Consider the following 14,415-nt stretch of genomic DNA (forward strand, 5'->3'; position numbering starts at 1 on the left):
TGCTCTGATTTATAAAGGCCAGCACACCAAAAGCTTTCTTTACCACCCTATCTACATGAGATTCCACCTTCAGGGAACTGTGCAGTTATTCCTAAATCCCTCTGTTCAACTGCATTCCTCAACTCACTACCATTTACCATGTACGTCCTATTTTGATTTGTCCTGCCAAGATGTAGCACCTCACACTTATCAGCATTAAACTCCATCTGCCATCTTTCAGCCCACTCTTCCAAATGGCCTAAATCTCTTTGTAGACTTTGAAAATCTACTTAATTATCCACAACACCACCTATCTTAGTATCATCTGCATACTTACTAATCCAATTTACCACACCATCATCCAGATCATTGATGTACATGACAAACAACAGTGGACCCAACACAGATCCCTGTGGCACCCCACTAGTCATCGGCCTCCAACCTGACAAACAGCCATCCACCATTACTCTCTGGCATCTCCCATTCAGCCAGTTGAATCCATCTTGCTACTTCACCATTAATACCCAACAATTGAACCTTCTTAACCAACCTTCCATGAGGAACCTTGTCAAAGGCTTTACTGAAGTCCATATAGACACCATCCACTGCTTTACCCTCATTAATTTCCCGAGTAACCTCTTCAAAAAATTCAAGATTAGTCAAACATGACCTTCCAGGCACAAATCCATGTTGACTGTTCCTAATCAGACCCTGTTTATCCAGATGCTTATATATATTATCTCTAAGTATCATTTCCATTAATTTGCCCACCACTGACATCAAACTAACAGGTCTATAATTGCTAGGTTTACTCTTAGAACCCTTTTTAAACAAAGGAAATACATGTGCAGTACGCCAATCCTCCAGCACTATTCCCGTTTCTAATGACAATTGAAATATTTCTGTCATAGCCCCTGCTATTTCTACACTAACTTCCCTCAATGTCCTAGGAAATATCCTGTCAGGACCTGGAGACTTATCCACTTTTATATTTTTCAAAAGTGTCAGTACTTCCTCTTCTTTGAATCTCATAGTTTCCATAGCTACTCTACTTGTTTCCCTTACCTCACATAATTCAATATCCTTCTCCTTGGTGAATACCGAAGAAAAGAAATTGTTCAATATCTCCCCCATCTCTTTTGGCTCTGCAGATAGCTGTCCACTCTGACTCTCTAATGGACCAATTTTATCCCTCGTTATCCTTTTGCTATTAATATAGCTGTAGAAGCCCTTTGGGTTTACTTTCACCTTACTTGCCAAAGCAACCTCATATCTTCTTTTAGCTTTTCTAATTTCTTTCTTAAGATTCTTTTTACATTCTTTATACTCCTCAAGCACCTCATTTACTCCATGCTGCCTATTGTAGATCTCTCTCTTTTTCCGAACCAAGTGTCCAATTTCCCTTGAAAACCATGGCTCTTTCCAATTTTTACTAGTTCCTTTCAACCGAACAGGGACATAAAGATTCTGTACTCTTAAAATGTCATCTTTAAATGTCCTCCATTTCTCCTCCACATCCTTCCCGTCAAACAAAATGTCCCAATTCACTCCTTTTAAATCCTTTCGCATCTCCTCAAAGTTTGCCTTTCTCCAATCAAAAATCTCAATCCTAGGTTCAGTTCTGACCCTCTCCATAATTATATTGAAACTAATGGTATTGTGATCACTGGACCCGAAGTGTTCCCCAACACATACCTCCGCCACCTGACCCGTCTCATTTCCTAACAGGAGGTCCAGCACTGCCCCATCTCTAGTAGGTACCTCAATGTATTGCTGCAAAAAACTATCCTGCACACATTTTACAAACTCCAAACCATCCAGCCCATTTACAGAATGTGTAAAATTGAAATTTCCCACAATCACTACCTTGTGCTTACTACTAATATCGTACATAAGTTCTCTATATGTTCATAATGTAGGCAATGAAAGTAGATAGTAAAACAAAGGTATACAGGGGTAAATATACATAGATCATTAAAAGCACTGAAGGTCAGATTAAGATGTAAAAATGCTAACAAAGTGCTTATATTTGTTTCCAAAGATATTGCATTCAAAAATGAGGTTTATGCTAAACTTGCATGTCTTTCTGGTTTCTTGCACTTGAAAAATGACATTCTAGTTTCCACAAAGCACATATATGTATCAGAGATGCTACAAGATAGATACTGAAAAAATATTAAACGGACACAAGAAACTACAGATGGTGGAATCTTGAACAAAACAAAGTACTGAGGAACTCAGGGGTTCAGGCAGCATCTGTGAAGGGAATGAACAGAAGATATTTCAGGTGGGGACCCTTCCTCAGACACATTAAACAGGTTTGGAGTGTTTTCTTTAGAAAACAGATTTCAAGGTGATTTAACATGTGCTTATTGCAGTGAATAAGTTGGTTTTAATCAATGTAGAATGAATGGCTTGGAAATGTGTATTTATTCAAAAGTGGGCTATTGAGTGGGCAATTTGGTATGAGCATCTCCACCCAAGATGGGGTGTTCCATACCAGGACATTCGAGATGGCCTCATTCTTTAGGGAACGGGTTTTCCCCATTTCTATCATAGATGAGGCCCTCATCAGTATCTCCTGCTCTTTCTCCCCCTTCCACCCGTCGCAATAGGGACAGAGTCCTCCTAGTGCTCACCTTATACGCCATTAACCGTCGCATTCAACACAGAATCTTCCAACATTTTCGCAACTTCCAACAGGATCCCATCACTAGTCACATCCTCCCATCTCCACTCCTTTTGGCAGAAACCGTTCCCTCCACAAATTCCTGGATAACTCATCCTTTCCCACCCAAACCACCCCCCTGCCAGGTACCTTCGCCTGCAACCACAGGAGATGCAACACCTTATACCTCCTCTCTCGACTTCCTCCATGAATGAGAGCAAATTTCCACCTCATTCATTGATTTGTCAGGGCTCCTGGATGTCGTAGTCAAATACTGTCTCAATCGGTCCATATTTGGACAAGGGTTGTTTTGAGGTCTGGAGCTGAGTGGTCCAGGAAAAATCGAACCTGAATATTGGTTAGCAGGTTAGTGGAGAGTAAATGTGACTTGATAGCACTATTGGAAAAAGCATTCCATTGTGTAGCTGAAGAGGGAGAGCAGACTAATTGGCTAGCAATTAAATGATTTTTGTTGATATGACATACCAGAATACTCCATAAACCTTTCAGTATGAATATGTTTTATTATTGTATTAAATTATCAGTTATCTACAAGATTTATTCTGGACAAACACAAAATCCAATTCTTTCAATAATTTAAAGAAAGTATTTAACATTCCATGTTCATTATTCCAATAGAACAAAGCATTTTTTGTTTGTACTGTATAGCTTGAATAACAACTACCTAAGATAATATAAATCACTTTGCTAACTTGGTATATTCAGTTTTTAGGGCATTATTCCAGTAAAATCTTTTCCTTTCTTTTCTTGTAATTATGCTGGAAACTGCCTAAATGCTCTATTGATATGCCTCACTGATAAAAACTTAAAAAATGCACAATCCAAATTATTTTAATGTAGTGGAGTTCAAGAGGATAAGAGGCAGCCACAGCATGATTTCTACTAAAATTCTACTGCAATGTGGCAAAAGCTTTATTAAGAATAGGTCTGTTAAGAACTATGTATGAGTAGAAAATCCTTGACAGTTACAAGAGTCAGAAGGCAATTTACAAATACATACATTATACGTGTCATCGCACTTTACAGGCCTGTGATGATACGTGTCATTCTCTATTTAGAAAAGCGTTATGGCAAGGACTGTTTTCTCCAATAATTTGGAACAACAATGTCTATCCAATGTCTACAATGTTTATCCAGAAAATTGATATCAAAAGTTAAAGTCAATCATAACTAATTATAAATAAAAGGAAATGAAAATTTTAAAATTCATTTTTCTGGATGTTGCCCAAGGAAGAATCCATTCATTTGAGTGTACAATATTTAACAGGTACTGAATTGCAAACAAATGTATTTTCTTAACTAAATGTTTTCCAAAATAATGATCAACTTCTTAATTTCATCGTAGGACACAAGAACTAAGGCACCACCGGTTCCACGCAGGATATTTGAAAAGGCTCCTCTGAAGAAAGCAGTAAACCCCTCGTTTTTATAGATCTTATTAAAGCAATCCAGCGTTCCAGTGTACTGTCTTGCTGTTTCACCACTCTGTGGATGAAAAGTTAAAATTCTCAGTGTGTCATTGAATATCACAATGCTAACCTATCTAAATATTGTGTTAACTTTACCATGTGTATTACACGTTTCACTAAAATTCTTACTTGTGTTGATAAATACTTAAATGCAAATTCTGATACATAATTGCTACTTTAGAATGGACATACAACAACCCATGCAGAATCTAACCTCCAGATTCTGACCCAAATGTGCTCCCACCCCTCCCCTCTCAAAATACCATTTCTACCTCAGTTACTAGAAATTTTACATTCAAAATAAAAGTTTTCATAAATTCTAGAAATTCCGTGTCAAATAACATGTACTTCCACCGTTTCAAAAAATGTCTTCAATGGAATTTTATTTGAGTTGAATTTGGATTATGCATTCTGTATTCGTACATTTCCATTCTGAACTACAACACTGTTCATTGAGCTCTGATAAGATATTAGCTTTGAAACCCTAAGTTCCAGGAAAAACACTTTATTTCAACAATGGTAGCTAGCCAACAATTAATTTGTTGGTGGTGTGGTGGGGCTAGAGTAAAATTATTTAGTGCAAGATGCCCAAGATATAGTACACCATAGAATTTGTATCATGAGCAGCTGTCATCATCCTGCAGCATATCCTGTGGATGTTTTATTATCATTACTTTTATGGACCAGTGGCTCAAAAGATTATTAAAGTTACATGTGGTTCCTTGTCGAGATTCATCCCAAGCAGTTATGTAACAGAGGACACTCTGATGTAGAGGGTGTTCCTAGGGATGAACATCAAGATAATACAATCAATACAATCAGTTTTATTCGTCACGTTGCACATAAAGTGCAAGTGAAATGAATTTGTCAGCAGCGGTACAATGATAAAGAACACACAAACATCCACCACAGCAATCATCACTGTGGTGGAAGGCACAAAAATTGGCCAGTCCTCCTCCATTTACCCCCTTGGTCGGGACCTCAACCTTCCGCAGCCGTTGCTGTGGGCGTCCAGATGGTAAAAGGACAAGGTAAAAGTCAAGGTAAGTCCAGAATCGGCTCCTCACCACCGGAGACCGGCTTCAGGCTGGTGTAGGCCGGCGGTCGTAGATTTAAAGTTCGCGCCGCAGCCAGAAGCACCGCAGACTGCAGGGCCGGCGATCTGGAGCTCCTCTCCAGGGATCCCCGGCGAGGGACCAAGGTAAGCATCAAGTGCTGCGGGAACAGCATCAACTTGATGATCGATGCACTATGGTCCGTCTGAAATCTGTTGGTCTTCCAGTGCAATGAGATATCTGCAAGTGAATACTGCTGACTGGCACTTTACATGCTAAGGAACGTATTGAACTTCAGTGCAGTCAACAGAAAGGCTTTGTGGAGAAGATCTGCAATTTAAGATATTGCTGCCACTTGACTTTGAGAAGCTGAGTCCAGTATAAGTCTCTCAAAAATGAAAGATAGACACAAAATGTTGGTGAAACTCAGCGGGACAGGCTGTATCTCTGGAGAGAAGGAATGGGTGACGTCTTGGGTCGAGACCCTTCTTCAGACCCAAATTTTGTGTCTATCTTTGGTTTAAACCAGCATCTGCAGTTCTTTTATACACATCACTCAAAAATGAGACGGGTGTGTTGCTGAAAGAGGCCATATGAATGGCATAAATGCCTTATAAATAGAATGTAATAACTTGCCAACACTATCCACAGATAGATTCAATGATACTTTGAATGTAAAGAAAGCCACATATTGATTTGTATTGTCTGCATATTTTCTATGAATAACATTTATTCTTGAAGTAAAAAAACATCTTAACTCACTATATAGTATATCAGTTAATTAAGTAAAAAATTATGACATTTAATATGTTTAATGGAGTATGAAAATGAGCACACTATTTAATACTGTTATGTTCAAAGCAGACAGATAATTCAAGGCAGAACAAATATATTAAATCTATCAAGAGGTGCTTATGAAGTATCGTACTTAGGAGATATCGAGTTAAGGGTAAGACACTCATTAAGGAGGGATAAAGAAAGGAATTGAAACATTCAAACACTGAATGATTAGGTTAACCTATGATGAGCGTTTGTTGGCACTCGGCCTGTACTTGCTGGAGTTTGGAAGAATGAGGGGGGGACCTCATTGAAACGTACAGAATAGTGAAAGGCTAGGATAGAGTGGATGTGGAGAGGATGTTTCCACTAGTGGGAGAGTCCAGGGTTAGAAGTTATAGTTTCAGAATTAAAGGAGGTTCTTTTAGGAAAGGTGGTGAATCTGTGGAATTCTTTGTCACAAAATGCTATGGAGGCGTCAGTGGATATTTTTAAAGCAGAGATAGATTCTTGATTAGTACATGTGTCAGTGGTTATGAGGAGAAGGCAGGAGAATTGGGTTTGGAGCGAAAGATAGATCAGCCGTGATTGAATGCATCTATTGGGTGGCGCCACTGCAGTGGCTGCCTCGCCAGCAGCTGGGTCCTTTCATCCTTTTAGTGTGACTAAATGTATGTCTTAATGTTTCTTAGTATATCTTATGTGGGGGGTGGTGGTGGGGAATAGGGGGAAACCGTTTCTCACTTACCTGGACGGAGATGCGTCTTTTCTCTGTCGCATCTTCACCCCCCCCCCCGCGATCTACCACCTGGATTGGTGCAGCCTTTCCTACCGGAGACTGGCCGCAGCTCTGAATTACGGTGCGTGGTGAAGGGGGGGTGTGTGGGGAAGGGGGGGGTGCGTGGTGAAGGGGGGCGCGTGGTGAAGGGGGGCGCGTGGTGAAGGGGGTGTGTGGGGAAGGGGGGGGGGGGTGTGGGGAAGGGGGTGTGTGGTGAAGGAGGTGTGTGGGGAAGGGGGGGCGGTGTGGTGAAGGGGGTATGTGGGGAAGGAGGTGTGTGGGGAAGGGGGGCGCGTGGTGAAGGGGGTGTGTGGGGAAGGGGGGGGGGGGGGTGTGGGGAAGGGGGTGTGTGGTGAAGGAGGTGTGTGGGGAAGGGGGGGGGGTGCGTGGTGAAGGGGGGCGTGGGGAAGGGGTGTGGTGAAGGGGGGGTGGGGAAGGGATGGTGGGGTGTGGGGAAGGGGGTTGGGTGTGGGGGAAGGGGGGGTGTGGGGAAAGGGGATTGGGGGAGGTCGCAGCAGACGCAGCTTGGACTCTGCTCACCCCGCACCTTCAGCTTTCGGCCTCACGCAGTAGATCCCGGTCCCACTTCGGCTTCACTCAAAGGCTTCCTATTCAACTCAGCAACTTTCGGCTGGTCGCTGCAGAAGCAGTCCGCAGGCTGCGCACTCCCCTTGGGCTGCGCACTCTCTGCGGGCTGTGCACCACACTCCGCCCCTTCCGCTTTTTATTCTCCTCGCCACGTTATTGACATCGGTTCCGGAAGGGGCGGTTTTTACGATTTTCAAACCTTGACAACTTTTGTTCTATTTCTCCGATCGGAACAAAACTTATTTGACTTGCAGCAGAGGAGAATGGCGAGTAAGGTGGCGAAAAATCGTAGCGCTATCGGGGGTCGTTTATGTGCAAATTTAAATACAACGCAGGCTGGAAGTGGTCAAGATGAGAGTTTTAGTAATAGTTTAGATAGATAGATATGTTAATATTGACCAAATTAAAGACACAATAAAATGGAGGATCCCTGCATTTGTTAGAATTGCTTAACCCTTGTCAGCTGAAAATTATAGGCTTTGGATGGTGCCGGCCAGTCTAGGCTTAGACTGATATGCAGGATGGTGAAGGATCCAGGTGTTCTCCCTGATTCTCCTAAATTGATAAAGTGTATAGCAATTTTGCAAACAAACCTTAAATACATCATTTTGATTGGATCACTGCAAGGGCATTGTAAATAGTATAAATAATATTGCGAGACGGTTACTCTGTTAATTGTTGATTGGTTGAAATGTTGAGCCTTGGAGGAACTGTTTGAATCCCAGGGCACATGTTGCACTAATCATCTATGTTGGCTTCCTTCTAGAAGCTTCTTTTGAATACAATGTATTTAAGATTATGTTATTGGGTTGGGGAACTGTTAATTATGTACTGTTACAATCAATACGTTTGATTGGATTATAAAGAGACCCATGTGGTTCGGCCCCTCAAGGTTCGGGGACCTACAAACGTCAGCCCCCACGAGGTCCTTTGTCGATCTTCTGGAAGAGCGCTTGGGACTGCGTGACCTTTTGGAGTGTCTGCTTGCACGAAGCTAAAGGGCTTGGCCAAGCAGATACAAGGATCGAACCTGCGGTGGTTAGGTATCGTATAGGGGAATTTGTGTTGTGTTATCCAAAATAAAGTTTAGTTGCTCAAGTGCTTGAATCAGTATTTTATTGACTGAACTAGACTGGGGGGAAGCTTAGAAGAGCATATTTACAGATAGATAACTCAATTTGGAAAAGGAACAAGTCTAGTAACAAATAAAATGAAAATGTTTTTTCATATTGACAAAAAGAAAAGATGTCTTGGGAAACATTACTGTGAAAGAGAAAATAATAGACACAGAGAGAGACAGGCAGAGGAGGAACCAAGGGAAGTTTTAGTCAACAGGAGGAAGAGAGACGAACCTCTGAGGGACATGTAGTGTTTTTCATTGGTTATAATAACTTTTTCATGTTATATGTAAATTACTTAATGAATTTATTCTACATAAAGTTGTGAACCAAACACAGGTCACTCAAGTTAAGATTGAATTTGTAATTTTTAAAACCCAGAACTGGCAGAAATGGTATATCTTACAGGGCGATATGATGCAGGGAGAGCATGTCGTATGCCATCTCCATCTCTATATAACTAAAAAGTCTTCATCTTGTTTGTGTCTGTGTGCCAATCTGGTTAATTCCTTTCTTCTTCTAAACGTTAGGACACAGCCTTCCCATTTTCACACATCCTACTCGCATTTTTCCCATGGTGGCGATAAACATCTTCCCTTCGCATTCCCACCTATATTTCCGAAGTTATTAATTGTTGAAATAAAAAAAGGCAAAAACTGCACTCAGAGAGCTTTTTCCAGCAGCTTCAAATGTCACAATGCCACTCACAGACGTCAAATCACAATGGATAGCCAATGCCCCCCCCCCTCCAACGGTAGAGTGAAACAGAATATTCCACCACCTTCCAGTGACGTCATGGGGCGGGCCTCATTTCAAAAACAGCAACTCCCCAACCGCCACTTTTACACTGCTTGAGGTCGACTCAACATCAATTTCTACAACGCTTGATTCTGACGGCTTCATTTTCGCCATCTTTAAAGATGACATTCATTTTAAAACACCTCGCGGTTTTAACAATAAGATTAAGCTAGCTTTTATTCACTTTCTCGGCCCCGCTCGCTGGCCTCGGCCCCGCATTGTTGCCTCCCCCCCCTCCAGTGCACCAATCTCAATGGGCTCTCAAGCTCTCTATTGAAATTAAAATGTTGCTCTTTCCTTATACTATAATGATTGCAAGCTAAATATTACCAGGGCTCGAAATTAACGGTTGCCCGGGTGCCATTGACCACTCAAAGCGCCGCCGGGCAACTAAACACCGAGATACTGGTTTGTACCGAAGATAGACACAAAAAACTGGAGTAACTCCGTGGGTCAGGCAGCATCTATGGAGAAAAGGAACGCGACGTTTTGTGTCGGCGGTGACGGCTGTATTGCGTGAGAAAGATACTAGGTGCGTGGTGACGAAGGGTCGCAGCGAATGACTGGTCCCGCACAGCGACCGCGACAGCGGCTCCATCTCCTCCTCCCCCCGCCCGCCACTACCCGGCGCTTTAAAAAAAAACCCTCCCGCACGCCGAGGCTGGGAGGGAGAGACCTCGGCGTGCGGGAAGGGTTTGTTTTGAAAGCGGTTATCCCGTTAGCGGGTTTGCAAGCAGCGGCCGCTATCAGGGAGGAGTTGGTGATGGAGCCGCTGCCGCCGCTGCGCGGGACCCGTCATTCGCTCCGACATTTCTGAAGCAGCTGCACCAATGATACTATAGCTATAGGATCTTTGAGCTGCACCGCTCAGCACCGTTGGCTGGTGGAGGAGGGAGGCAGTGGGGAGGAATTCCCAACGGCCAAGGCAGCGGGCGATGTTGTCCGAGGAGCGCTGGCCTTCCTTCCTCCCCACCTCGCCTCCCTTCTCTCTCTCTCTCTCTCTCTCTCTCTCTCGTACGCCCCCTCCACCCCCCCCTTTATCCTGGGATCCCTCCTCTACATCCCGCACTGATACCCATTCCCGCCTCTATTCAGTCCTCACTGACATCCCGTGCTCCCCACCCCAAATCAATTCATCCTGCGCTGATCACCCTATCTACCTCGCATTAATTCTCCTGCCGCCATACCCCCCCCCCATCCATCCTACAATGGTTCCCCAATTCACCCTGTACTTACCCCTTTCCCATCCATCCTGCACCTCCTCCATCCATCCTGTACTGATTCCCCCATCCATCCTGTACTAATCCACGCATTCATCCCTTACTGACCCACCCTCCATTTACCCTGCACCTTCCCCCTTTCATCCTGTAGTGATTACCCATTCATCCTGCACAGACACTCCGATCCACACTGTACTGACCCCCCCCCCCCCCCATTCATCCTGCGTTGATATCCTCCCCCCCATCCATCCTGTACTGATCCTCCCATTCAAGAAGAATGGGGGGGGAACAGTCTGAAGAAGGGTCTCGACCCGAAACGTTGCCTATTTCCTTCGCTCCATAGATGCTGCCTTACCTGCTGAGTTTCTCCAGCAGTTTTGTCTACCCCCATCCATCCCGTACTGACCCCCCCCCCCCATTCAACACCAGACATCCCCCGTGCTCTCCCCTCACAATTTTACCTACTCCAACCAACACGTACTAATTCACCTGCCTCAATCCATCCATTCTGCACCGACTGCCTTCTAACTGCCTTCTAACCACACCCCCCCCCCCCCCCCCGCCATCTATCCACCCCGCACTGATTCACACACACCCCCTTCCCTGACCCTATTGTCCTGGAAATTCTTCAGAGCGAATATTGACTATGTTTGATAACGGAATGCAATCAAATGTGTTTTAATTCCCAATGTTATTATTTGTTTTAATCCATGAAGATGGATTAATTAAATTGTGAACACGTGAAACATTAAAACCGCAGTATTTGATTGTCACTGCTACCGTTGACATATTATTACAGAATTCATTTTAACGGCTTTTAATATGGAGTATCAGCACTGTAGTTATTTAATGAGCAACATTCACAACTATACGTACGCATATATGTTACCATAGTCCAGGATTTATTGACACAGGTTGATCATTAGCTGAATAATCCAACCACATTTTTGTTTGAAAGTTGAAAGAACTAATAGAAATTGCATTAATTGCATGTCATTGTGGGATATATCATGTCTTGATTGGTGAATGTGTAGTTCGTGACTTTATTTGAAGCAGAAATAATATGTGAATGCTTCATTGAGTATAATTCTGACTGGTAACTACACACTTCGTCCGAGCACATTATCGCACGCGTCATGCAAGCCATCTTAAATGACCACCTAAACTGTCATTTGGCAACCTAAAAAACTGCCAAGGTTGCCCGGCTGGCAACAGGGAAAAAAAGTTAAGCGAGAGCCCTGATTACCATTTAATATTAATCAATCAACACAAATGAGGGGGGGTGGGGTGGGGGGAGAGGAAGAGAGAAGGGAGTCAACCAGTCTTCTGAACACGCAACCGCTCTGGAGAATCAAAGAATACGTTTCAAAATTTGCTACTCACCTGCATCATCAAACGTCTTCTCACAGTATCAAAAGGATAAGACAATATCCCAGAAAATGTGGTAACTGCTTGAGCAATCATAAATGACACAACTACAGGAGTATTCTTTTGGTCTGGTAACACACCCTGTGGGAAGGAGAAAAATAATTTTAACAAGAAAACATGAAAGTTGATTGCTCTGAAAACTGAGAAATTGAATGGATGTTTTAACAGTCAGGCAATTCCACTGAAAATATACCCTCTACATTTACAACGGTAACGTTTAAGCAATTGATCCTCAAATGATGGGCTTGTTCAAGAAGTATTGGATTGCTGATTTATTTATATTATGCAAACACCAAATCAAATTTTGCTACTGACCTTAACTACATTCACCGCTTTAGGTAATTACATGGTGTTTATATGATTCTTCCAACTAAATAAGCTCAGCTCCAGAAAACAGCAAGTGAATAAAGAATCCACATTTACCTACTCCAAATGTGCATGACTCAACCTCTTCCTTTCTCAACATTTGAATAATGAGATTATTAAACCACCCTCAAGATGATATCTGCTGCTCTGAACTTGGGGTGAAAAAATATGGTTGTAAGACTTGGATAAGAAATACCAGGGTTTAGATTGTACAACAGTGAAGGAATGGTGATCAGGGTAATGCATGACTTGGAGAGGAATATGCAGGTGTTGGTGTCCTCGTGTCATAGAGATGTACACCATGGAATCACTTGGCAGATATGCAACCAGCATAACCACAGCTTACACCAATTTTATGGAGTGGGACTGGGGTCACATATAGAGGAAAGAAAGGATGTGGAAGAGGCTTAAAATATTTTATTTTTTCTGATGACTGATTATAGAAAATACAAAAATTAAATTCCTCATTTAAATCTATCATATCATATCATATACTTAGTAGGTATGTTGCAAAGCCTACCTGAAGCGTCGTTGAAGATCTGCTGCTGAGGGTGTGCGCGATTTTGGCACCGTTTAGAGGGGGCGGGTTTAAAACGCGATTTTCTCTAAGCTGTTCCAATCGAAAATGTTCAGCCTAGTTAATTATTAACGAAAAATCGCTGGAAGACCCCGTCGCAAAAGCTATTATTAGGTTTAAAGGCCTTGAATAATAGTTATAGTAGTTTAAAAATCAATCTCTAAACCCGCGACCGCCAGCAACCGCAGGGTCTCATAAAGCAAACAACTGAAGTTAGGTTGTATATTTTTACATTAAAAAGGGCTTCTAAAGATCCCTTTATACTAAGTTTAATATTGCGAGTAGCTCAATTTGGGCCCATTATATCGCGCAGTATTTTTCTCGGCATTTGAGGCACAAATCTACCGCAATGTGAACGTTCTAAACCAGCGCGTTCCACAGGGACCCACTAGAAAGCTGATTTAAATGGGCATTTATTTACAGCAATTAAACACTAAATTCCTTCCATTTGGCCTATAAATTAATGTAAATGAGATTTAAAAATCATGTTTTATTGTGAATTATTTGTGAATATTATTTGGACATTTAGGCTATTTAAAAATGTTAATCATTTATTAAGAAATGGATAGATGTTTAGATCTAGTAATTGAAGTCTGAAATTAGCTACAATTAGGTAACTAACTAATTATATGCTTTAATTTCAGGTCATCCAAGTAAGATTATTTTATATTTGTTTCAGAATGCTTCAATCTATGATAACTGAAAATTTCATTCAGTTCTCTTAATTTTTAAGAAAGTTATGGGCTTTTGACTGTTCACGATCACAGCTTTTTTGTTATGCCCATAGAAAATCAATAGGGAACAAGATGCTCATTTCCCAGTATGAAAATAGCCATAACTTTTTAAATACTTGAGATATGAAAGTGAATTAGGTGTCAAATTAAACTTATTTTTATGCTTTATCTGATGGGATAAATTACAGACTTGATTTTTAAAATCTCAAAATTTTGTAACATTGCTATACTTAGTAAAACTCTGTGTGGGTGTGTCATTTTGCCTTTGAAACGTTGCAGCGAGGGAGCGAGTGATTATTGCGTTCAAGAACCGGCCCTCACATCTGACGACGCGCCCCCCCACCCATCAAACTCTCCGCCCTGCTCCCTCTCTGCCTCCCTCACGTTCCCTCCTTCTCCCCCACACCACCTCCTCTCCTTATTCCCCTCCCTCCCCTACCCCTCCATCCCCTCCCTCCCCACTCTTCCACTCCCCCTCCCTCAGTCCTCCCCCCTCCTCCTCCCTCCCCCACTCCTCTGTAAATTTGGTTAATTATTTCCCGAGTTTCTTACTAAAATTTATCACCAAACTGACATTTTTTAAAATTATAACCGCTGCCCAGCTGCTGACCTCACAATGCCTTTGCTCGTGCCCCCCCCCCTGCTCTGGATTAAAGCAGCTGCTGTCAATGCGTATGCGCACTGTTTTCCATGAGTTACGTCACCACCCTCCCCCCCCCCACCGTTCTTCAAAAGGTGCAGAAAGAACGAGCAAGTTCTGCAGATCCCGAGGTCACCAGCGCTCATGCGCTGAAGAACTTTCTCCTCGCCGCCGGTGCAGCTTGTGAAGTCACACCCCT

At 42.5% G+C, this 14,415-nt stretch overlaps 1 protein-coding gene across 1 annotated transcript in view; it reads right to left on the reverse strand.

The window, feature by feature from the left end:
- Nucleotides 1-3,320: 3,320 nt before the first annotated feature.
- The window catches only part of slc25a31 (solute carrier family 25 member 31), a 44,308-nt gene continuing 33,213 nt past the window's right edge, over nt 3,321-14,415 (reverse strand). The window contains exons 7-8 of the mRNA XM_033015627.1: nt 11,855-11,980; nt 3,321-4,153 (exon numbers count right to left, since the gene is read on the reverse strand). Of these exons, the coding sequence (XP_032871518.1) occupies nt 3,968-4,153; nt 11,855-11,980 (312 nt within the window). The 3' untranslated portion in view covers nt 3,321-3,967. The remainder of the gene's footprint in view (nt 4,154-11,854; nt 11,981-14,415) is intronic.

This window comes from Amblyraja radiata, chromosome 1 (genome assembly GCF_010909765.2).
Source record: "Amblyraja radiata isolate CabotCenter1 chromosome 1, sAmbRad1.1.pri, whole genome shotgun sequence".
Classification (NCBI taxonomy): Eukaryota; Metazoa; Chordata; class Chondrichthyes; order Rajiformes; family Rajidae; genus Amblyraja; species Amblyraja radiata.